General features: G+C 35.5%; 1 protein-coding gene across 7 annotated transcripts in view; it reads left to right on the forward strand.

Moving 5' to 3' along the window:
- Lasp (LIM and SH3 domain protein Lasp) overlaps positions 1-26,714 on the forward strand; it is a 280,500-nt gene that overhangs the window by 193,901 nt on the left and 59,885 nt on the right. For 4 of the 7 annotated variants that reach the window (XM_090388896.1, XM_090388900.1, XM_090388895.1 and 1 more), the window contains one exon: positions 4,992-5,117. The exons of 2 other annotated variants lie outside the window; for them this stretch is intronic. In XM_090388896.1, coding sequence (XP_090245022.1) covers positions 4,992-5,117 — 126 coding nt within the window. The remainder of the gene's footprint in view (positions 1-4,991; positions 5,118-26,714) is intronic. One more of the 7 variants, XM_090388898.1, reaches the window with a different exon arrangement.

Here is a 26,714-nt window from a genome sequence, read left to right on the forward strand (position 1 = left end):
TTTTGATCTTAAGAAAGCCTTTGGTAGCTGTAATCTGTTCCAAGCTAAATTACATGGGGGTGGTAAGCAAAGCATATCTTGTAATGTAGAACTTTTTCTGATAGACAAAATAGTTACTTGGGATGGGGGTACATACTCTTCCTTCTTTCTCATTCAAAGGAGTGTGCTTCAGGGTTCACCTTTGGGTCCTACTGCTACTTGATATAATTTTTTTTTTAACTGATATTCAGGAATGTTTGAAGGAATCTAATTTTAAATTACTCACCTATGCTGATGATTTGAAAGTCTACAAAGAGATTTGTTCTATTCATGATTGTATTATACTGGAATAGGGACAAAAAAAAAAATTACTTTTGGATCAAACATAATGATTTATCTATTAACCTTGAAAAATACTGTTCCATGTCTGTGTCAGACTGCTGTAAAAAATATACGTTTGATTTTAATTATGCATTGGACAATCATATAATAGAGGATATTTAAAAAAAGAAAAAGGGATTTGGGAATTATTTTTTCCTCTAATGAAAACTTAAACAGATAGACAAAATTACTGCCAGTGCTTCAAAAACAGTAGCTTTCCTAAAAAGAATCCTTTGATTTCATCAGTTTCCAACTATTAAAAACAGCTTATACTACAACAGTGGGTCTGATTCGTAATACTCTCTTGGAACACTTGTATGATCGTATTCACTAGATTATCATGACTTCCAGGTTTGGGCCTCTAGTACTATATTTTTAATTAATCAACTGGTGCAGGTTCAGAGGTCCATGATCAAGTTTCTGATATATATAAATCTAAATTAAAATTTGAAATGAAATCCTGTGATGAACGGTGCAAGTTTTTCAGCTTATCTACTCTATATCAAAGAAAAACTGGAGCAGATTGTAAGTTTCTTCATTTATTCTTCTTCTGTAAACTGTTCTCCGGTAAATATGGTGGTCTGTCTACACCACTAAGACATCCTAAACCAACATTCGTTCTTCATAAATTCAGAACTCATTATTTAAAATTTGACTTTTTCAATAGAACATTCAATTTAGACTCTTTTAATATTGATCTTTTCTATATAAGAACCAATAGGAAAAAAATTAATTGGTAGTATTCTTAAGAGTATAATGCTTTATAAGTGATGTTTACTCTTAAGTAAAAAAAATAATAAAATAAATAATAGAAACTTTGAATATGAGACTCATCCCACTCAGTTGATTTAAGTTCTCTTTTATTTTTTAATTTGTTCTCTAGTCTGTATGGGGTGTTCAACAAGACCACTTAGTCATCATCATAACTTTAAAACTGTTTAAATTTTGATTTTTTACTTTAACTTTCATTATTTTATTACTTAATATTGATATTTCTTATTAAAGAACCAATATTGGCCCCAATTCACAAAGGAGGATCAAAGGCTGAAACAAGTAATTATAGACCTGTTAGTTTAACTTCTGTTCCAGGAAAATTAATGGAAGCGCTGGTTAAAGAAGCACTGCAGGATCATTTAGACAAGAATTCTGTTATAGCTCAGACACAGCATAGTTTTGTTAAAGGAAGGTCTTGCCTGACCAATTTGATTGGATACTATGATGTAGTCAAAAGAACTGGATGCAGGGAATAACTTTGATATTATATATTTGGATCTTAGAAAGGCTTTTGATACTGTTGCACATGGAAGACTGCTGCACAAATTGGAGCAGTGTGGCATTGGAGGTAAATTGCTGCTATGGATAAAGGGATGGTTGAGGGGGAGAACACAGAGAGTAGTAATCAATGGACACTGCTCATCGTGGCGCCTCTGTAGCCAGGTGGGAAGGAGCAGCAGTGCGTAGCACACGCTTCTTGATTAGACCGGGGTTCGAGCCCATCACCACCAAGTACGGAGGATGCGGAAAGGTCTGGGAATGACCACCGCATATCCCGGAGCAATATGGCCTTAGTTGCTAATGCTCCTAAAAACCAAATAACATAACATAATTGCTCATCGTGGACTAATGTTATTAGTGGAGTCCCTCAGGGTTCAGTGTTGGGTCCATTGTTGTTTTCTGTATTTATAAATGATATTGATGATGGTATATCAAGCTTAAAGTCCAAGTTGATACAAAGGTTGTCAGATGATACAAAGGTTGGCATGGTTGTTAAGGACACTACTGACAGTATGCTGCTGCAACAGGATCTGAAAAGGTTGAACAGATAGGCTGAGAGATGGCAAATGAAGTTTAACATTGACAAATGTAAAGTACTACATATGGGAAACAGTAACCCCAGAGTAACGTATCAACTCTGTGGTACTATACTGACAGTGGTGGAGAATGAAAAGGATCTGGGGTGCAGGCAGATATGAAGTTTTCTGAGCAGTGCAGATGGGCTGCAAGCTTAGCTCATGGTGTCTTGTCAATGATATCCAGGAATTTTTCTAGCAGGGATAAGGAGGTGATTATTCTCTTGCATAAGGCAATGGTCAGGCCACACCTTGAGTACTGTATGCAGGTCTGGAGGCTTAATTTCAAGAAGGATGTAGAGCTGCTGGAACGAGTACAGAGAAGGGCAACAAGATTAGTGAATGGAACAAAGGGTTGCTCTTACAAAGAAAGGCTTAAATTTTGCAAATTACGGTGTCTGGAGACTAGGCACCAGCAAGGTGATCTGATAGAGGTGTATAGAGCCTTGAATGGTTTGAGCATGCTCAATGCTGATGGGATTCTTCCTCTTGCTCAGAATAATCACCCGAGAGGGCATAAATTCAAATTGAGGAAAGACAGATGTAGGATAGATGTGTGGAAATTTGCCTTTAGCCAGCGGGTAGTTGGTTGGTGGTACACATTTCCATCCCTTGTTGTGGAAGTCGATAGCCTAAATAAGTTTAAGGCTCAGCTGGACAGGTATTTCGAATGAACGGAGGGGTGAAATGGGAGTGGTTTCTTTTATTTTTGGCTGATTCTGCGTAAACTCGCTTTCTTGCATCATGTGCCTCTACTAATGCTAATATTAAAAAAATTATCAACTACCACAACTGTGGAGAGCATAAGAAGTTACTAGTGGTGTTTACTATTAAATGGGGGGATAGATATTGAAAATTATGCCCAATCAGTGAATTTGTGATTTATTTCTCTTCTAATTAACTTACTTTTTTTTTGTTCTTTTATTATCTCTTATGTATAGAGATAATATAGAATCTATATTTCCTAATTTTATTTATGTTATTATTATTGATTAATATTATTATGTTTATTTTTATTTACACATGTAAGGCATTTTACTGTTTTTGGAAATTAATAATAAAAAACCTTCAGCTGCTAGATGGCATCTGACTGACATCACTTTTTAAAATAGATAGCAAGTGAACAGAAGGCTTGACCTTCTTGTAGTAAACTCCCATTCCCACTTGGCAGCTGTGAAATACCAGTGACAGAAGTTTAATATTTCCATAGAGCTTTGGATTTGCAGCTGACTAAAATACAGACATTCACATTTCATCTGCTAGATGAAATGTGATGGTTTCCCTAATTTGAATGAAATGAATTGGTTTCCCTAATTTATTTTTGTTTGATGATATTTTGTAAATGCATTTAGCAAATCATAATTAATAAATCACTTCAATAAAAAAATAATAAACTTTTTATAATTAAAACATAAGGGAGTGGCTCACAGATGCAGCGCAAGTGTCATTGTTAAATTGATGGTGGGAGCAGTGGAAGGTTAGCAGATTTCCAGATTTTTGTAAGGTTGTGTACATACTGTTATCACAAAATAATACTTTAGCAGCTGAACTTTTTTATGATGTTATATGTCAAAAGGTGTAAGTTGGGAGTGTATTTTATCATTATTACCCATGTTCTAATTGAAAAGTATTTTTTTAGAACAGGTGATTTTCTTGAATAAATGAGGAATACCTATATTTTCCATAAAATAATTTAATTCAAATGTTTTAATTGTATTACTTCAGATTTTTTGGCCATGTAAGCGAACTGTATCCTTACTTAGATTGTTCTGACCTAGTGATATTTTGTGATTATTGATGATTTGCTTTCTCATTAATTTCTCTCATTAATTGTCAGTGTAATACATATCAATTAGCCTTGTTGTGTGACACTCAAATTATGTGGGGTCCTAAAGTAGGTGTGCTTTCAACATGCTAATCCCTATACAGTGCACACTCTGTGTGATGATATATAAACAGTCTTTTGCTTCTTTCAAATGTCAAATTGTTTTTTGCTCCTGAATTGCAAGGACTGTAAGAGCAAATACCTATTTCAGGTATTTGCTCTTATTTATTAACTGTGTTAGGTATTTTTCATTTTAATAATACCAGAATAGCATTTCATGGAGAAAAAAAAATAAGTTAGGTGTAATCTGTGCATCTATGTATTCGGTCATGCAAGTGAAACATGTGATTGCATGCATTAATCACCTTCTTCAAAATATAGTATACTAAAGTGTTTTAAAATATGTTAATGAATAAATCCTTAACCAATTTGTTAGTAATTTTGTTTGAATATTTCGAATTCTTGACAGTACTAAAATTAAAGCTTATGGGAATTCTGTATACGTTTCATCATGCTAGGTTAATTTTTGGTATTCATTATTTTTGTAATATAAAAAAAAAAAAAAAAATTGAGATATGGGTCACATTACTTCAGTGGGCTTTGGTGTATTTTGATTAGAACATTATATATTTTATGGCAGTAGATCTAAATAGATGATACATATTTCAATAAATAGAATTTTTCGTTTCTTTATTACATTACTAATGCAGTTTGCATTCCTGGAATACACTGGAAGGTTAAAATTTTGCATAATTTGTTTGAGGCTGGTATTTTGATAAGGTAATTATCAAAATATGTTGCAAAGCTTGCCAAAAAGTCTCCTGATTACTGTCCCCTTAGTATGCATGATGATTTTTTTTTTTTTTTTTTTTTTTGTTTCCTTATTATTCCATCTTTTGTTTTTTTAATCCCCATTTTATTTTTCTGTTTATTTTATTTTGGCTTTTTGCTTTTAGTTAACACCCCTCCCTCCCGTAGAATTGGTTCCATTGCTGATTATGATCCACTAAATGAAAATTATGGTTCTTTGGCTTCAGGCAACAGGCTGGATCCAAATGCTGCTAATTCCCATTTTTACGGAGGCAAGTGTTTTTAGAAGTTCATTTAATTTTAACATATTAATTCATAACTTGTATTCTTGTAGCTGACAGCTTTGCTTAACTTTAATAGATATCGTATTTTTCCCCTTACTGAAATGTTAATCGTTATGTTTAATCGTAAAATTGAAATATTAGAACTTAGAAAAAACTTCAAGGGCTGCAGTTTCTTCAATTTCCTTTATAATGAAATAAGTATTATATAGAGAAGTATTGTTTTACTATTTGAAAGTGATTTTTTTTTTTTTTTTTCATCATTTTAGTTTCATTGTTTAATCTGCATAATCAACGGATTAAGGAAGCAAATTGTTGGAGAAAATAATTGTATTGTGTGTAATGCTAAAGATATTTGACTAGGTTCAGAATGTATATAAAGCAGAGTTTGCTTAATACACATAAAATAGAAATATGATACTTGTATTTTGAACTATGTAAACACTACATTACTAAATAGGATGGTTTATACTAAATGAAATGTCTAAGGCATTTAATTTAATCCTAAGTTAGTTAAGTAATATAATCCTAAGTCAGATGCTTATCAACAAGGGATTAAAATGGTATGGAACAAAAATTTTTAGAATGTGTTAATGCCATTTAGCCTTCGTCTTGTAAAGACCATTTCTCATTTTCTGCCTTCTGAGGTGTTCTGCACAAGCAGTATAAGTGGAACTTATGATCATTACAAATTTTGAAGGGTGTGTGGAGATGCTACTTTATCCTTGTACGCCGCCATTGCAGTGAAGGAGAGACAGTGTGGTGCTGTTCGTGAAGGTGTTCTAATTGACACATGCCAGGCCTCTATACATTGTGTGGATCATCACCTGTGGAAGGACATTTAGTCTTGCTAATGTAATGTAGTGGCTGCTTGCATGTTTTGTGAAGGCAGTAGGTAACACATCTTGAAGAGCACACAGCAATCTCAACATGAGCAGATAGTAGTTGGACATTGAGATATATCACTCATGGAATTTGTATGAAAATCATTTATTTTAATTGTAAGTAAGTAATTAAAGTATTTTACCAACTAACAATTCATCACAGCATCTTGTATTAATGGCTGCTTCAGTACTTGATGATGGCCACTATTAGTAGATAATACATCCTTCACAAAAGCGTGGGTTTTTCTGTTATTTGTTTTGAGAGATCTGGTTTTGAATCTCGTCAACAAAAATGAATTCTTAAAGAGATCCCTTCAATCAGAGCTGCAATTAGCTGATCTCAGGTGGGCAGGGGGTTCTCTCTGAGTTATTCCATTTTTCATCTTTCCCAACATGCAGATTGCCTTGAAAGGTAATATATGCATAACAAGAAAATACAGCATGATCACTTAAAACAAGAGCCCACAAAAATGCAAATAAATTTGAGTGAGGAAGGCATTGAATCAAATATGTTAGTTTTAGCCATGTGATGCAAGGAAGCCCGAGGCTTTTGCTGCATAAATAAATAATAAAATAAATAAACCACCTATTTGTCTCCCTTCTTACATTGCTGATTATCCAGCTGACCATTGAATCTCCCAACGCCTTCAACCTCAACCCTACACAAAGGCAATTTATTCCAGTAATTAACAATTCACTGGTAAAAAGAAATGTTTTCTCCAATAATTTGAATTTATGGCCCTTAATTTTAGAATAATTTATAATGGTGAAAGTTTCACCCTCATTCATTTGACTTTCTCCTCTTACAAGTCCTGTACACTTCAGTTTTTTCTTCTCCAAGTGCATAGTTTGAGTACCATAGCCCACATATTCAGTCTTTTTCTTGTACTGTCATCTGATCTCACCAGGTGTGTTTGCCCATCTTTGAACTGTTTCAGTAAGCTCTGCCCCCCCCCCTCACTTTTTTTAGGTACAGATTTCCATACTTGACCAAGACCACAATTGAACACACTGTTCCAATGTTGTCTTGCTTGTTTGTTTGGTTTTTAGGAGCATTAGCAACTAAGGCCATATTGCTCCAGGATATGCGGTGGTCATTCCCTGACCTTTCCGCATCCTCCGTATTTGGTGGTGACGGGCTCAAACCCCCGGTCTAATCAAGAAGCGTGTGCTACACACTGCTGCTCCTTCCCACCTGGCTACGGAGGCGCCTGTGTTGTCTTGCATTGCCTTTTACGTTGGAATTATGACCTCCCTATCTTTTCAAGTAAATGTTCAATAAAGCATCAATGAGACAGCACAAGCCCTCATAGCTGCCTATCTATGCTGTTCGGAGAACTTCATGTATGAATAACAAGTATTATAATTATCAGGTGACACAGAAGCCTATGGTAGATATAAGCTAGTCTATAATTGAGTAACAAAGGAGATTAGGCAAGCAAAGGCTGATTACGAGAAATCTTTGGCAAAGGATGCAAAGAAACCCAGGGTCCTGAGCTGGATATCATCATTCTTCTCTTTCTTGGTGATTCCCTTCTACTTTTGACTCTCTCTCAGGGTTACTAGGGAACTTTGTTTTTTTCCTGGTGCAGCATAAGCTTCAGGCTTCCTTGCATCATCATCATGAACTTGGTCCGGCTTAGGTCTTTTAAGACCTGTTCCATTGTAGCTCTTGGAGGTGGTCTTGATCTCGCCATTGTTGTCTTGGTCGACCAACATCTCTCTTGCCTGTAGGTTTGTAGTTAAAGGCTAATTTTGGGATCCGGTCTGGGTTCATTCTTTCTATGTGGCTGATCCATTTTTCCTGATACCGTTTTATGTCATTTACTATGCTATCTACTTTTAATTTCTCGCGGATATCTATATTTCTTTGGTGGTCTAGTCTTGTAAAGCCTAATAATGGTCTTAAAAATTTCATTTGTGCTGCTTCTAGTTTGTGTGCATCTTTCTTATTTATGACTCACGTCTCACAGCTGTAGAAGAGGACTGGTTTTGAAGTGATATTGTGCAGTCGTAATTTTGTTTCAGTTGTCATTTATTTTCCGAAGTGGCGTTTAATAGTTCCATTCATTTTATTATATTTTTGTAGTTTAATGTGGATGTCTTTCCCTTCATTTGATATTAAATTTCCCAAATAGGTGAAGTCAGATATTTGTTCTATTATTTTATCATCAATAACAATTTTGACTCTTTGTATGTTTTTTCCACATAATCCCATTGATTTTGTTTTTGAGGTGGAGATTTTCATCTCGTACTTTTTACCTATTTTATTAAGTTCATTTGCTGCTATCTGTAGTTCATCTTCGGATTTTGCAATTATAACTTGATCATCAGCATATAATATAGTTTGAATTTTATTCCTGTTATTCAACTGTATTCCATTGTTAATTGTTTGTTTCCATTCTTTAAGAATTTTATTTATGTAGATATTAAATAAATTTGGTGATAGTCCACATCCTTGTTTGACTCCTTTATTGGTGTTAATTGGGTCTGATAGTTGGCCATTAGAATATTTTATACAGACTTTTGAGTTTTTATATAGGCTTTGGATCGCTTTCCGGAGTTGGGTTGGAATATTTTCTTCACGTAGAATTTGCCAAAGTTTTTCCCAGTTTACATTGTCATATGCTTTTTCATAATCAATAAAGAGCAGAAATGTTGGTAGATTGAATTCTCTTCTTTTCTCCAAAATTTGCTGTAGTGAGAAAATGACATCTATTGTGCTTCTCCCTTTTCTGAACCCACATTGTTCTTCTTCTAAGAATTGTTCACTGTATTTATTAAGTTTATTCTTTAGTATATTAGAGTGTAGCTTTGCAGCAGTTGACAGCAATGTTATCCCTCTGTAGTTGTTAGGTTTATTTCTGGAGCCTTTTGTGTAAATTGATTACTATTCCTGTTTCCCAATCTTTCCGTATCTGTTGCTTATGCCATATGATGTTAAATAATTTTAGTAGTGCCTTTTTTTAGTAAGGTGCCCCCATATTTAAATAGTACTACATTCAAATGGTCTATGCCTGGGCTTTTTCGGTTTTTGCATCATTTGGATATTAATAATAATAATAAAAAAAACAGAAAAGATTTCTTTACTTACGTAAACTCCAGAAGGAAGGGGATGAATCAAATCGGTCCACTCGATATTGATGGTTGAACTGTTGATGATCCTGCTCAGATAGCTGACAAACTGGATGAGGATTTTGCGTCTACATTCACATGAGGAATTCTGTAGGGAAGTGGAGGCCAGAAACTTATCAAACTTGAATAGGGAGCTAAATGATTTTGTAATAACTGAGAGCAAAGTGGAGCAGAAATTATTGATGGATGGGATCTATCCAGTTATATTAAAGGTGGTAGCAAAGGTAGTAAGCAAACCTTAACCATAATTATGAGCATCCTTGGACTCAGGGAAAGGTCCCCATGTACTGGAGATGTGCAAATAAGTCCTCACTTCACAAAGGGTGACATGAGTAATTATGTCACCCTTTAATCTCCAATAATTACAGACCTGTTAAACTTCTGTTCTAGGAAAACAATAGTCACTTGTTAAAGAAACATTGCAGGATCATCTTGACCAGGGCTCCCACTCACAAATTTTAAAAAAACTTAGATTGCGACTTAAATAAACCCAAAAAAAACCTAGTTTTCATCATATAGTATAGCAACACAAATAAGATAAAACTTACCATGCAAAAATATCTTTTATTTAATTGTAATCAGAATTTTCATCCCATTCAGTTCCCTCCACATTTATTTTTTGAAGTTCTTTCATTTTTTTCAAACGTTCTTCGTATCTTTTATGACAAGTTCCTTGTATGACTTCTTTTACCAATTCTGATTTAGGTTTCCATGTATAGCAATTTTGATTAGATCTATTTATCGCCTGTTTTGCCATTAGTCGATTTTTCACAGTTTCTGGTTTAAGGGAGTTTGTGGCTTTTGTTTTTATATGGTTTACTTGGGAGAAGATTCTTTCTACGCTTGCCGAAGAGTGAGGTAAAATAGTTAGACTGGTCATAAAGTTAGATAAAATCTCATATTTAGAATTATTAAAGCCATCTTTTACATTACGTAACAGATACCAAAACTCAGGGATGGTTTTGTAAGAGAAATCTAAATCTTGATTTAAACGAAATGATCTCCATTCATCATCTAGAAGATCTAGTTTGTCTTCAGAAACAAGGTGAGGGAACTGCATTGCTAAATGGAAAATTGAGGATGGCGAATTGGCAAGATCATGTATCACTGCTGGGTCAAGAACATTGAGACTGGCGATAATTCCATCATCATTTAGAGGAATTCTTTTTTTGATTTCCATACAAAGTTCAACAAGAAATTTTAAACAATCATTTTTAAACCTGCTTTCACTGTCACCAAGTGGTGTTGAATTTAATAAGACCATATAACGGCCTCCCAAATATATTTTATTCAGAGGCTTATGATTTATTGCATTGCTTGGATCAATTTCAACCAGCTTGCACGAAGTAATGACTTCTTTTATGAAAAAACTAAGAATATTTTTATACTCAATTGAAACCATTGAATGAAGTAAGTGCAATCTGAAATGCTCAGATTGAAATTCAATATTCAGACAGTTTATTTTCTCCAGTACATATCCTAAAAATAACAACATATGCTTAGTTCCTTTGGTGATCATAGTATTGTAAATATTCCCTGCACCATCGATTTTGTCAATTTTTGATTGAGACTGAAAATAAAGAGCTAACGCATCCCACTGCTCAATAATAATTTTTATTACATCGCTACGGGATAACCAACGTGTTTGTGCTAATTTGGGGATTTTATGCTTAGCAGTATCTACAACATCTTGAATCATTTTGAACTCGTTTAATCTTTTACTACTACGGGAAAAATAACAAGAGATATCTTTTATAAATATTTCTAGATATGATGGTAGTACCTTGACTGAATGACTAGCACATAATGCAAAAGAATGGCAAACACATCTCATTATAAATACTGATGGTACATCCTTTTTTAGCAATGACTGGAACCCACTCTTAGTACCCATCATAGCGGCACAATTATCACTATCAAAGCCAACAAGGTTACTTATTTGAATGTTTTTTTCTATGAAAAGATCTTTTACAGCTTGATAAAGCCCTTCTAAAGTACCATTTTCGACACAAGCAGTGTAAAGTAACACATCTACAACATCAAGTTTTTGAATATCAAAATATCTAACAACAACAGCTAGAACTTGCGATAAAGATAAATCTGTACTTTCATCTATTATCATTGAAAACTTGTTGTTTCTGCATATGTTAGAAATGTATATTTTTTCATGATAGGCTATGCCATCTTGTATAAGATAAGAGACTTTAGTTGCCTTCATCTGAACTTGTTTTGCAATATTGCTATCATGAAATTCTTTCTTACATGCTTCTATAAGGTGATCACATTGCGCAAATGGAATATTATGCTCAGAAATGAGTGCAGCAATTGTTAACTCTGCCTTTGCTACTTCTTCATTCTCCGTAGGTTTACGTTTTGTGAAGAACGTGTCTAACGTTGAACTTGTCTTAGCAATATTTGCACTTTTATTATGTTTAACTGTATTTTTATGCGGTAGTAACATCGATTTATTGGCATTCTTTAATTTCATTTCACAACAAATACAGTAAGACGCACCTTTTTCATTACTGTCTTCTTTCAACCAATCCTTTAATTCCGGATTTTCTAACCATTAATTTCTAAAATTTTGAGTATACCACCGTTTACTCATCTTTCTCTGTGGGGAACAAGTTTCAGACATTGTGGGCAATTTGTGGGTATGGCTAATTAGCAGTTATCTTATTTAAAATGTTCTATAAAATAGAAAATAAATCACTAATCCATTAACATAAAATAGAAATAGTCACTACAATTTAAATTTATTATATCACTGTATGTAGTACACGCATAAATGTAAAAATCACACCAAATAATGCAATAATACCACGAACGATCACGAAAGACTGTGCAGTAAAGACCGCCTGCTCAATAGGCTGCGCATACATGTTAGTAACACGATCATGTATGCTTACATGTATGAACATGTAAGCGTAATTTCATAGTGTAGAACCCTGCGAAAACTTTGAAATCCTTTTACATTTGTAGTATTTTGTACAAGCACTTGAGATATTACAAATTATGATCAGTATTGTTAGAATATAAAATTAAGAAAATTGTAAACTGTTATTAAATGTATTAAATTTTATTGTATTTACAAGAAATAAAAATAAATTTTGACTTAAAATTAAAAATTACCGAAAAAACCCAGATAATGAGATATTTTTGTGAAAAAAACCTATCAACCCAGATGACAATCAAAAAACCCAGATCTGGGTGGAAAAACCCAGGAGTGGGAGCCCTGATCTTGACAAGACTGCAGTTATAGTTTGGACACGGCATGGGCTTGTTAAGGGGAGATCTTGTCTGACTTGCTGTGGTCACAAAGGAACTGGGTGTAAAAAATAATGTTGATAGCATATACTTGGATTTCAGAAAACTTTTGGACGCTGTTGCATATGGAAGTCTACTGTACAAATTGGAGCAGTATGGCATGAAGGCATGGTTGAGTGGGAGAAGACAGAGTGGTAATCAATGGATACTGCTCTTTGTGGACTGATGTTATTATTGCAGTTCCCCAGAGTGTTGGGCCCATTCTTGTTTTCTGTATTTATAAATGATACTGAGACAGCACACTACTACAACAGGATCTAGAAAAGTTGGGCAGATGGGTTGAGAGGTGGCAATGAAGTTTAACATTTATAAATGAGAAGTACTGCATATGGGTAGCACTAACCCCAGAGTAATGTACCAACTGTGTGTTACAACACTCAGGGTAGTGGAGAATGAAAAAGACTTGGGGATAATTGTGCAGTCAGATATCAAGTTTTCTGAGAGTGCAGACAGGCTGCCAGAGCAGTTCATGGGGTATTGTCATCAATATACCAGAATTTTGCTAGCAAGGATAAGGAGGTGATTATTCCTTTGTATAAGGCAATGATCAGGCCACACCTTGAGTACTGCATACAGGTCTGGAGGCCCTCATTTTAGGAAGGATGTAGAGTTGCTTGGGCTTGTACAAAGAAGGGCAACAAGATTGCTGAGGGGAACAAAGGCTTAAGTTCTGCAAATTGCAGCTTAAGGATACTAGGCGCTTGCAAAGTGATCTGATTGAGGCTTTGAATGGTTTGCACAAGCTGAATGCTGGTGGGATTCTTTTTATGGCTTAAATTATGCACCTGAGGAGGCTTTAATTCAAATTGAGGAAAGGCAGTTGTAGAATAGATGTGCAGAAATTTGTCTTTAGCCAGTGGGTAGTTGATTGCTGGAACAAACTGCCATGTGTCATTGTAGAAGTTCTGGATTGAATGGATGGGTGAAATGGGAATTTTTTTCATTTTATGATTCTGTGTAAGCTTAGTTTCTTGCATCATATGGCTTCACTAATGCTAATAGTAAATGTATTACTCATCCTATATCCCTTTGTTGATGGCATTTAAGAAAATGAAAAACAGTGATTGTCACAGTACTGATCCTTGGGAAACTAGACTTCTTACATTAGCCCAATCTGAAGAGAAACCATTAATTAGTACCCTCTACCCCCTTGCAGTTGATCTAAGAATTTTTTTATGTAATTCCAGTACGTTCCAATTTGTACAATAACCCCCTCGTGTGCATCTCAGTCAAATGCTTTGCTGATACTAAATGTATATAAAACTAATAAAGTTGGTTAAACATTTTTCCTTTATAAAACTTCTGTGATGTTTGTTTTAGAATTCTTTTTTGATCTAAATAATTATGCATTATACTCTTGATCATTGCTTCCATGGTTTTCCCAAACACTGAATTCTGATTGTAAAGTTGGTAGTTACCCACTTCACTTCTAGAAGTGCCTTTATGTATTGCTGATGTTAGCATTACCAGTGGAAAATGATCCTAGAAAGCAAGCTTATACAGCATCAGCAAAAAAAAAAAAAAAAAAAAAACTCAAGACATCCCCCCCCATTTCATCTATTCATTCCCTCCGATAGTTTGTCTAGTTCTTCCTTGAATTTATTTAAACGAGCAACTTCTACAACAACAGATGGAAGTTGGTTCCAGCGTTCAACTGGTGCACTATGGCCATAGATGCTGTTGTGCCAAATAAATCCCCAACCAGCGTTCAACTGGCTGAAGGCATAATTCCACACATCTATTCTGCAACTGTCCTTCCTTGATTTGAATTTGTGCTCCCTCATGTGTGTGTGATCTCAGTAAGAGGAAGAACCCCCATCAGCAGTGAGCTTGCTCAATCCATTCAAAGCCTTAGGTGCCTAGTCTCCAGACGCTGTAATTTGCAGAACTGAAACGTTTCTTGGTAAGAGCACCCCTTTCTTCCCCTCACAAATTTCGTTGTATTCATTCCAGCAGATCTACATCCTTCCTAAAGTGAGGCTTCCAGACCTGTATACAGTACTCAAGATGTGGCTCAACCATGGCTTTGTACGAAGGAATAATCACCTTATCTGTGCTACCAAAGTTTCTGTATATCATTTATAAAACCCCATGAGCTGTCCTAGAAGCATGTCTGCACTGCTCAGACTGCACAATTAATCCCAGGTCTTTTTCATTTCTGCTACCCATATGCAGTACATTGCATTTGTTAATGTTTAACTTCCAACTGTCAATTCTCAGTCTATTGACCAAATTTTCCTACATCTTGTTGCAGTAGCTCACCCTGATTACAATTGTTAACAGCCCTGCCAGCCTTTGTCATCTGCCAACTTTGACATTAAGTCTGATATACCTTCATCTGTATCATTAATATATATTGAAAACAATAATTGGCCCAGCGTCCATGAAGAGCAGTGCCCATTGATAACCACTCTGTGTTCTCCCGCTCAACCATCCCTTTATCCATATTACTAACTTCCCCTTAATGTCACATTTTTCCAGTTTATACAGCAGTCTTTTATGTGCAACACTATATCAAAAGTTTATAATAAATACAAGTATATTATTATATTTTGCATCCAGTTCCTTGGTCACTGTATCCCAGTAACCTATCAGATTGATTAGACAAGACCACCCCTTAGCAAATTCATGCTGTGACTGCATTATAATTGCATTCCTGTCCATGTAATGGTCATGCATTACTTCTTTAACCAGTGACTCCACTATTTTCCCTGGAACAAATGCTAAGTTAAAGGTCTATAATTAGTAATATCACCTGTTGATCCTCCTTTATGAAATGGGGAATACATTTGCACATCTCCAGTCCATGGTACCTCCTCTGAATCCAAATCTCCTCTCATAATTATGTCTAAGTGTTTGCTGCCTCCTTTAATATGACTGAATAGGCCACCTCCTTTGCTGCCTCTCTTAATATGATTGGACAGATCCCATGCAACCTTGGTGCCTTTTTTATATTCGGCTTCAAGAATTTCTCCAACTTTCCTTTCAGTGATCAAAAAGTCATTTAGCTGTTAGTTTGATAAACTTCTCGCATCTCTTTCCCCAATTCATGAATGTAGATGGAAAATGCATATTCAATTTGTCATCAACAGAGACAGGGTCATCAACAGTTAACTCATTGACATAAAGTGGTCCAGTGTGATTCAACCACTTCCTTCTACTGTTAATATAAGCATAGAAGTCTTTGCTGCTTTTCTTTGACAGAGACTTCTCATAATCTGCCTTATCTTGCCTAACCTCTTTTCTGACTTGATTACAGACTAATTTATTTAACCATATATATCTAATCAGATATATACGGTATGTATCTAATAGGCTTCTGTGTTATCTGATAATTTATATGTATCCCATGCATATTTCTTCTCTGCCACATGTCTGAATAATTCATCTGACATCCATTTAGTCTTAGCCTTGAACAGTATTTCTTCATTGGTATGAAAAGCCTAGTTTCATCTATGATTACTTCCCTGAATGCTTCCCATTTAGAATTTGGTAACGTTATCAGTTGGTCCCACTGCATAGAATTTAAAATCTGTCTGAGACCACTGTAGTGATTCTTACAAATGCAAAAGCCTTTCCCTTTACAGTAATGTCTTTAATTAAATTCCACATTAGTGTAATGTGATTGCTGCCATCCAGTGGGTCAACTTTACCTGCAGTGTCTTAATGCATATAGAATCACTGCTGATAACCAGATCATGAGTATTTTTTCCTCTTATTGACTCTCTAACTGCTTTTATAGAAAATATCTACACTACAAAAAGTCGTGCTAGTGTGTGAGTGACCAACCCAGAAATTGGAATCCAAATTTGGAAAGTTAAAATCCTCTATTATAAGACATTCTAATTTACTGGCCCACTCTATTTCTGTTTGATATACACATCTCAGTCATCGGGCCTATAACATACACTCCTACTCTCAGTTTTGTTTTCCCTGTGCTTATATTTTACCAGTCTAACCCAACGTTGCACTGGTCACCCATGTGGACTGGATGCACTGTCTTAGATTTAATATGCTTCTTAACTAAGAACATAACACCTCCACTCCTCCTGTCCTTCCTGTAGTTGTTGTGCTCCCCATATTCAAATTCAGCATCACTTATGTCTGAGTGACATCATGTCTCCACTATCCCTGCAATGTCTGCATTTGGTGACTTAATCAGATAATTCAAATTTATTTACAATACTTTAGCACTAGTTACATGCAAGTATACATGCACATGTTCTTGCTCTTAGTTACCTACACAGCCCACGTATTTACTTGTTTCATGATTGACCCACAGTAGGGCCTGAATTTCCCGACACCTTGCTTTCCAGGCTGTTGCATTTTTCAATAGCAGTGCAAAAATCACTTTCACCTCTGCCTGTGGCTCTAGTTAATCTATTAGTCTGTGTATATCCCAATCTAGCAGTTTCCAACCCACCTAATACTGACTTGATCGCATCAACATTCTTGTGCCCCTTCTATTTAAGTGTACCCCTTATCCTGTAAAAACACTCTACTTTTAAATAGTTCATTAAATCCTTTATATTATTCCAAAAAAACCATAAAATTTTCCTGAGAAAAGTAGGGCCCTAGTTCTTATTCTGTATCTGTAACACTAGAAAAGCATCCCATGTGTTAAGAAGCTTTTTTGACTGAAGTCTAGAACCAAGGAGTTCTGCAGATTCCTTTGGTAAATTTAAATCTCTTACCAAGTCATTGAGTATATGCTGTGAAAACAGTTGTGGGCTGGACTCAATATCTCCAGCCATATAGACTTCAAAGCCTCACTTTCTGTGCCCTCTGCTGCTACATTATCCAATATAAGTGGAAGGCACAGAATCAGCTGGTTTTCCTCTATGTGTGTCTGGTCTAATGGCAGATAGAATATTAGGATACACAATACCCTTCTTACTCCTTGCATTGCATACCTCTATATTAACTAAGCAGAAGTAACAGTCATCGCATGGTTTGTAGGCTCCCACCAAATCATGTGAATTGTAAATGGTATAGCCTTCTTTTTACCATTTTCCCACGATCTCAATGCTAGACAACAGTTTTGGTAAATTTTATGTGGAGCCCTTTGTTTATCTTGGTCATAGTTTGACTCCAAATAAGCCCAATACACATTTTTTACAAATCTGTATTATCTTATTTTCTTGAGGACTACATAACTTCCACAAATATAACAAAATAAGTTTGGATTGTTCAAATACCTGTGAAGACATTTTACTTACTTGTCAGCACAAATTTACATGATAACCTCAAAAATAAAACTGGGTTCACACTGATAAACATTTCCGCATGGAACTCTCAAGGTTAAAAAAAAAACAAATGACTAACGGCAGTGTTAGTGTTCCAAACATATAAAGATTTAGTTTACAAATTCCCAGTATTTACTCCTAACCTAATACATTCAATAATAAAAATCATGACATCAATTTAAGTGATTTGTGAAGAAATGGCATGGGAGGAACCCCATTTCATAGAAACAACAAAAACACTCAGCGTGAAAAACTAAGTTAAAAGCAGCTATTTTTACAAACATTAATAACTGTGCAGAATGGTGGTATTAATCTTATTTACAGTGGAAGAGTTTTAAGCATGATGGAAGTAAGTAGTTCTTCCATCATGTAGTATCAGTTATGTATTTTGAGGTTATGATACCCATAATGATGAGATCCAATATAATCCCCTGTAAGCATCGCGAATAATCAAACTCATGGAAAAAACTTATTAGAAAGAATCTAAACCTCCCAAACACTGCCTCATTCAGTCCACAAATGTGGTTTGAATTCCAGTTTCAGTTGTGTTTATTTCTGCTTGCAATTAACCAAGCTCCCTTCCTGTTTTTTTTTTTTTTTTTTCTGAGAGAGAGAATTCCAATTATCAGTTGCTTCAACCACTCTTAATCCAATTGCCATACTTGTTCTCTTGATGATTCCTTTTGCATGGGGCGCCTTCGTAGCCAGGTAGGCAGAAGCAGCAGTGCGTAGCACATGCTTCTTGATTAGACCGAGGTTCGAGCCGTGACCACAAAATAGGAAGGATGCGGAAAGGTCAGGGAATGACCACCGCATATCCCCGGAGCAATATGGCCTTAGTTGCTAATGCTCCTAAACACCAAATAACAAACATAACAAACCTTTTGCATAAAAGGTGGTACTAGTGCATATATTTTCTGATATTCTCTGTTAGACTTCCTCATCTGGAATCTCCTCTGGCTTAATTATCTCAATTCTATGTCAAATTCATCTACTTCCTCTATAGTACTTTCAACTCAACAAGCCACTTTTTTTTTATTTATTTTTTATTATTATTACTTTATTTTTGGAACCTGCTTTCTGCAATCCAATTTTCCTTGATTTTAATATTCACAATTCCAGTTGGCGTCAGTGTTTCTAGTTACACAGATCTATCTGGTAAAGATGCTGCTGCTTTTGGGATTATTAATTATCTTGCACAACTTATTTGACTTACCATAATACCAATCCTAACCACTCATCCAACACTGATCTTTTGTTCACCAGCAACTCTCTAAGGTACATGATCATTGTTCTGGTTCTCTAGATATCTCAGATTGCATCTTGGTGATTGTCTGTTTAATACAGCCACTTTCTCATGGATGTTCTCAGCCTCTTGCTGTTCCACATTACAGGAATGTGGATTGGGATGATCGACATGATTTGTGTTCTTCTTTTCCTTGATTGCCTTAGTGCTTTAAACCTTCTGATCCCAATGTTTGTTCAGAGCATGTCAGTGAAGTTATCTTTGGAGGGGCAAAATCCTTTATTCCACATTCCAGTTTAAAACCTCATAGTTTACCTGAACCTTGGTTTTTCAATAAATGTGTTCAAGACAGGAATGCTGCATTTTTAACTTTACTTGCATTCACATTTCCAGGTTCATTTTCTGCCTTTGCTGAAGCTCACAACAACCATAAAACAGTTATTAATCAATCCAAACTTGATTGTGAACAAGAGAATATAAAAAAAAATTGCCTTCCTTCTGCCCAACTACCGTTTGGACATACTAGTTTCATGCCAAAGCTATTGGCTGCAAATTCTGTCCACCTGTATTCCCAACTCTGTTAAAACATGATGGTTCGGTTGCCTTCTCAGTTAAAGATGAAGCAGACTTATTAGCATCCTACTTTTCTAACTGTTGTATTGATATTTTAATATGGTAGGTAAATCACCTCATACTGTAGCCAGCACACCCCATTTAATACCTCCTGTGGTGTGGTTTTTTGATGGAAAGATATTAGAATTCTGAATAATGTTGATGTCAAGAAAGTTCTGGGTCCTGGTGGCATTTTTTGCACTTATTCTCAAAACTTGTGCTCCTGAGTTCCCTGTGTCACATTTTTCTACACTTTCTTATTCCACTGGTATTTTTTTTTTTCATGCATGGAAATTTGCTGATATCCAGCTAATTTCTAAAAAGGGTGATAGGTATTGCCCTTTTGCACTTATCTCTACTCTTTCCAAAGTAATGGAGAAATTCATGAACCACCAACTCCTAAACTGTTTCAACCTTCCATCTAATTGTTAATTTGCCAATAGGGATTTTGTCAGTGGCTAACCACTTGGGGTGTGTTGTTCATCTTTTGACAAATTTGAAACTCAAGCAAGTTACTCACGGCATTTTAAAGTCTTTTGGTTGTGTTTAGCATAAAGGTGCACACTATGCAAGTTTTGTGTATGACAATACTGGACAAAAAATATGAAAATACTAAACAGGAAATACAAAATTTCAGCATGCCATGCTGTAAATAGTGAATTTATTGAACAAGTTAGTTTTTGTTGAGTATACTTCCAATTAATTTTACAATCTACAATTATATTTTTTTGTTTTATGATGATTCTCTAAAAAAAAAAAAAAAAATCGATGGTAAGCCCTGTTACGTCACTTAGATGGCAACGAACGTGTAGAGTAGTTCCCCTCAAGACACCTGGTCAGCATGAAGAGGAAAAGACCAAACCCTCCAGTACATGACAGCACAACGAAACAAATGGCCCTCAGTCCCTAGCAGCTTTCACTCCCCCTCTTACGGCAGTGAGAGGATCAGAGTGGAAGCAGAGGGTGCTAAGAATCTCTGGGTACGATCAGGCTCCTATGCACGGAAACTGAACTTGGCCTGTTACAACATAAGATCGCTCATCGGTGAATACAGGATACTAGAGCTGGTAAAGGAATTAGAAAATGTACATTGGAATATCATCAGTTTGGCTGAAACAAGAAGAAGAAATAAATCACTTATAAGTTTATCAAGTGGAAATCTGCTGTACACCAATGGAAACAGTGAAAGAATGAAGGTGGAGTTGGCTTTCTCATCCATAAAGATATAAAAAACATTTTGGAATTCAAAAGTACATCACCAAGGGTGTCAAGACTACTACTCAGGATTTCTAAGAGGTATAAGCTAAAGGTTATAATGATTTATGCACCAACATCGAGCCATGATGTTGAAGAAATATACACCGAAATTTGAGTCTTCTAGATGAACAGAAAACTCACTACACTATCATTATGGGGGAATTCAATGCTAAGGCTGGAAAGAGACAAAACAGCGCAGAAAGGGGAACTATAAGAAATTTTGGAATTGGTGAGAGAAATAAAAGAAGTGAAAGACTTGTGGAATTTGCAGAACCTAGAGGAATGTCAGTAATGAACCCTTTTTTCAAGAAAAGGGTGAACAGAAAGTGGACATGGAAGAACCCAAATGGATTAACAACTAATGAAATCGACTTAATCCTCACTAACAGAAGATATATCGTGAATGATGTTACTGTTCTGAACAAGGTTTAATGTTAGAAGTGATCACAGAATGGTAAGATGCACACTTTTTTATTATTATTATTAGCCATATGGTGCAAGGAAGCCTGAGGCTTATGCTGCACCAGCCAAAAGAAAAAAAAATTCAGTGTTACCCTGAGAGAGAGAGAGAGAGAGAGAGAGAGAAATGATGATATCCAGCTCAGGACCCTGGGTTTGCCAAGCCCATACTCACCATATGTGAGCCCCTGGGGTAAAACTTGATATTGATGTAAGGAAAGAAAGGAAAAAACTGACTTGAGTAAATAATACTAAGGTCTTTGAGATAACGGAAGAGGAGAAAAAGCATTATGTACTGGAACTTAACAAGTTTGAGCTTCTGCAGACTGTTCAGGGCCAAGATATCGAAGAGGAATATTACATCTTTCTGAAAGTGATAAAGCCCAAGAAACCTATAGGTAAAACGAAATCCAAAGAAGAAAAAAATCAGACAAGAAACACTTGTCACGATGAACCGAAGATGACAAATGAAGAGCAAGAAAAACACTTACAGGGAGAAAATTGAGTATACTGAGTTATGCAAAGCCATTAGAAAGAGACTCAGAGAGGACATAAGAAAATTTAACACAAGAAAAGTAGAACAAGCATTAAGGGAAAACAAAGGGTTTAAATCAGCAGTCATGAGCAGTAATACAGAAAGACAAATGATACTGAAACTGAAGAATAGCGATGGTGTACTTATGAAAGCAGAGAAGGCATAATTCAAATAGCAGAAGACTACTATAGAGAATTATACAAGGAGCAAGGGAATGATGCCAGCAGTGGGGAAGATGGATCGCAAATTAGCAACACATACGACATACCCGATATTCTTCCTGATGAGGTAGAATGCGTTGAAGAATCAAAAAGCTCTGGGGAGAGATGAAGTTACTGTAGAGTTGTTAAAATTGGGAGGAAGAGGCATGACATAAAAACTGGCAAGACTCTTCACAAAATACATTAGAAAAGGTGTGGCACCTAAGGAGTGGAATAATGCAATCATAGTTTTACTGCATAAGAAAGGAGATAAATCAGAAATTGGAAATTATAGACCAATTAGCTTGTTATCCCACATCTACAAGTTGTTCACAAGGGTCATTACTAACAGATTAGAAAGAATACTTGATGAGAATCAACCGAAAGAGCAAGCTGGCTTTAGGACAGGATTCTCAACTATGGATCACCTTCACGTAATATCACAGCTAATGGAGAAGGCAAATGAATATAAAACACCATTATGCCTAGCATTTGTGGATTATGAAAAGGCATTTGACTCCATACATCATAAGGCAATGTTTCGGGCACTGGAAAGACAAGGCATAGATACCCCATATGTTATGATTTTGAAGAAAATATATGAGAATGCTACCTCCCCTATTAGACTAGACAAAGACAGTAATAAATTTAAAATTGAGAAAGGAGTTCGACAAGGGTAGACAGTATCTCCGAAGTTGTTTACTGCTGCCCTTGAGGAAGCTTTCAGAAGATTAGACTGGTCGCAGAAAGGAGTCAGTGTGAATGGAGAGTACCTAAACCATTTACGATTTGCAGATGACATTGTGGTCATAAGCCACGATCCCAAAGAATTAGAGGAAAATCTTAATCAGTTATGCAGAGTTAGTAAGGATTTTTGACTAAAGATGAATATGGCTAAAACAAAAGTAGTGATGAACAAGTATGCCACAGAAAGGATATAATGATTGAAGGAGCAGTAATTGAAAAGGTGGAGTCATATACTTATCTGGGACAAGTCATTAGCTGTAATAATGATAAATGGATGGAAGTCAAGAGAAGAATAAATTTTGGATGGATAGTATTCAGGAAATATAGTCATATACTGATGAGCAATATCCCAATTTGTCTGAAACGTAAAATAATGAACCAGTGTGTACTCCCCACCATGACTTAAAGAAGTGAAACTTGGACACTCACCAAAAGAATGGAAGAGAAGCTGAGAACTACACAGCAAAGAATGGAATGAATTATATTGGGAATCAGACTGTTATATAAGAAGAGAAACGCATTGATTAGGCAGCAAACTCAAATAAAGGACATTCTTATCAAAACTAAAGAATTAAAATGGTCTTGGGCAGGACACATAGCTCAAAGACACAATGACAGATGGACTAAGAAAATAACAGAATGGTACCCAAGAGGAGCTAGAAGAAGAGATGGACAGATGAAATTCATGAGTTTGTGGATAGTAAATGGATGGCCATTGCACAAAACAGAAGGAACTGGAAAGTTGCTGGAGAGGCCTTCATCCTGTAATGGATTGAAAATGGCTGATGATGATGATGAGTATCATAAATGGGATGAGGAGACACCTTTTTGATATGAAAATTCTTCTCAATATGAATAGGACTTCCCAATCTTCTCAAACCATCCATGCTATTGGAACAGTGCAGTCTTCAAACAACTACCCACAAATAAATTTAAAAAATATATAAAAAAATTGTTTACTTTTATCAGCTGTAAGTTGGCTTGTTTTCTGTCCCTTGCAGCAGGCTCTGTACAAAACAGTCATGATTGCCTTTTTTTTCTGTATTGTGGAATGGGCCTTGCTGAATCTTGTATAGATAGAACTTTTTTTTTTTTTTTTTTAAGACTTTGGTCAAATTAAACTCAGTTGGTGGGTGTCTACAGCAACTTGGATATTTCATCCAGCAAAATATGCAAACTAATCAAAGAATACTCATAATCTACTGACACTTTATGGCCGTATTTCCTATGGTGTAAAATAAAAATGTGGGAAATCAAAAGGATTGGAAAGCCGGATATGGCTTCCCAATCCTTTACTCCTCCAATCTTGCGCCATAAAACCTCCAGCAACTCCTCCTCCTCCAATCTGAGAGTGTAGGTTTTGAGTGAATTCCATAGAAACTGAACATGGAAACTCCCCCCCCCCCCCATTTATTTTCTTTACTTTGTGGTCTTTTCGGTTTTCTCCTAACTCTCAATTAATCTATCCTGCTAGAGTGGTTGAGGTTTCAAAAACTAAAGGAAAAAAGTACCAATATTCATTTGTTTACACTTTTGAGAAACAAACATTCATTTTTTTTCCCTTTCTTCCTAAAATCTATTTGTACAGTAGAAAATCTGTTTGTTGTATTTTGTTGTATACTTGGATTTTTGTTATACACAGAACTCTCTCTCTCTCTCTCTCTCTGAATTGATGTAAACCTATGAACCTGAAATTGCATTCCTTGCAGTAAGCATAAGGCATGCCATTTCAGCTTTGTGGTTTGCCAAAATGAATAAATTCGGTTGTTACCAATTGCAGGCAGTGTTCATTTTGAAACCTATTTCAACATTTTCCCAACTTTTCTACTTACAGTGTAAGTATAAAAGTTGATGCTTCTATTTGTGCAGAAATAATGCTTGATGGTGGGTAAAGTGCCTGCCTGGCAACCCAAAGGTCGTAGGTTTGAATCCTGCCTCTGGCTTGGATCAAAGTACTGCAAAAACCTTGGAAGGTGCATTATGGTCACAGAAGCCGATGCGCCAACAACTACCCAAAAAAATACATTTGTATATATATGTGCTTGATGACCCTGATAGGCATCTCTGATCTCAGGTCAGATTTCATCTTATCTTTAAGAACGTGTGATATATGCTTGTTATATCACTGGCATAATAGATTGAATTAAATGTCCTAGCTTTGACATTTAATTATGTACTTATACAGGATGAATCAACAAAAAGTTAAGGCAAAATATATGAAATGTACATAATCATTACTTTAGAACTATTTTAGTTACTCTCATTGGATTCAAAGGCTAAAGAGATTTGGACTATTAACATTCTTTTTTTATTTAATGTAAACCTCAAACACGGAAGGTATCAAAACTGATAGTACTTAGTACCATGCATGGAGTGAAGGAGATAGGGAGGGAGGGAGTAGTCAGTGTAAAAATGTAGTAGCACTTCACTGTTGTTAAAGTTCATCTGAATTCTAAGTACAGTAGTGATTTTATTCATTGTCAAAATGATTATGTATAGACTGTATTATAGTAATCCTATCACATCCCCATTTTGTGGATGGGTTACATTTCCTTCTGTCTGTGTGTCATTTTTGTAAAACAAACCCAATTTTTCCACAAGTTGCTATCACAAATAAGTAGATATGTTCTACAAAACAAAATTTGGTTCTTGTGTTTAACATTGCGGGGATTTGTTTTCAAGAGGCACCTGATGGGTGCCTCTTGAAAACAACTGTTGTGGTTCAGTACTAATGGCTAAAACTGTCAGTATGTTCCTAAATGCAGTTAAACTTTTATTTGAGCAATTTTGTATGTGACATATAATGTCATTTGTTCAAGTCCATCTGAATTCTAAGTACGGTAGTGATTTTATTCATTGTCAAAATGATTATGTATAGACTGTATTATAGTAATCCTACCCGGGAGGGGGGGTAGGATTACTATAATACATCCCGTTTTGTGGATGGGTTACATTTCCTTCTGTCTGCGTGTCATTTTTGTAAAACAAACCCAATTGATTACCTGAAATTGTGTGCAAAGGATCTGTCAAGTACCATGCTAATGTTTACTATTCTTGCATTCTGATTCAACATGCTGGTTTTTGATGTGATGTAAACAGTATGTTGTTAATACTGAAAATCACAATGGCTGACTTGGTTGATGCATCTGCTACAAATTTCATACTCTGCTTTATGCTTGATTATTATTGATGTAAGGTTGTTTTTTCTTTAGATTATTATTTCTCTTTTTATTCCTTTATTTGACAAAACATTAAATTCATACTTGAGAATGCAGAGAAAAAGTAGCAAAGAATTGTTTATGTTAATGCTAGAAGAAAAGAATTGTCTAACTAGATATAACTGTTGATGATCTAGTTCAAGTTGCTGACAAACTAAATTATTCCGCACCTACATTCATGCATGAAGAAGTTTTTAGGGATGGAAAAACCAGAAGTACATGTAGTTATAACTGTGAGCTAAATGATTTTTTAATAAATGAGAAGAAAGCTTGACTTTTTCTGTTCCAGGAAAAATAATGGAGAAAAAAAGGGTGGTTAAAGAAGTATTGCAGGATCATCTTAACAGAAAAGGAATTATACAGAAGGAACAGCATTGGTTTGTTGGGGAAAGGGGGGGAGATGTTCGTCAGACCACTCTGCTTAGCAATTTTTTTTTTTTTTTTTTGTTGCTAATGCTGTATAAGATTGCTTTCTTGCCTCTTTTGCCACTAATATTAAAAATATTAAAAAAAAGTGGAAGAGAAGCAGCAAAAGAGTTAACCAAGCCTTTGGCCAGATTCAGGGGAAGTTCCTGCAGATTGGAAGTAAATGTGTTCCTATTCACAAAGAGGATTGGAGGGTAATGTGAGCAATTATAAACTTGTAAGCTTGACTTCTGTTCAAGGAAAAATAATCGAGTCAGTGGTTAAAGAAGTACTCAAATCATCTTAACAGGAATCAA

The sequence above is a fragment of the Mastigoproctus giganteus genome, chromosome 14, assembly GCF_048544385.1.
Source record: "Mastigoproctus giganteus isolate SK-2022 chromosome 14, ASM4854438v1, whole genome shotgun sequence".
Taxonomy (NCBI): domain Eukaryota; kingdom Metazoa; phylum Arthropoda; class Arachnida; order Uropygi; family Thelyphonidae; genus Mastigoproctus; species Mastigoproctus giganteus.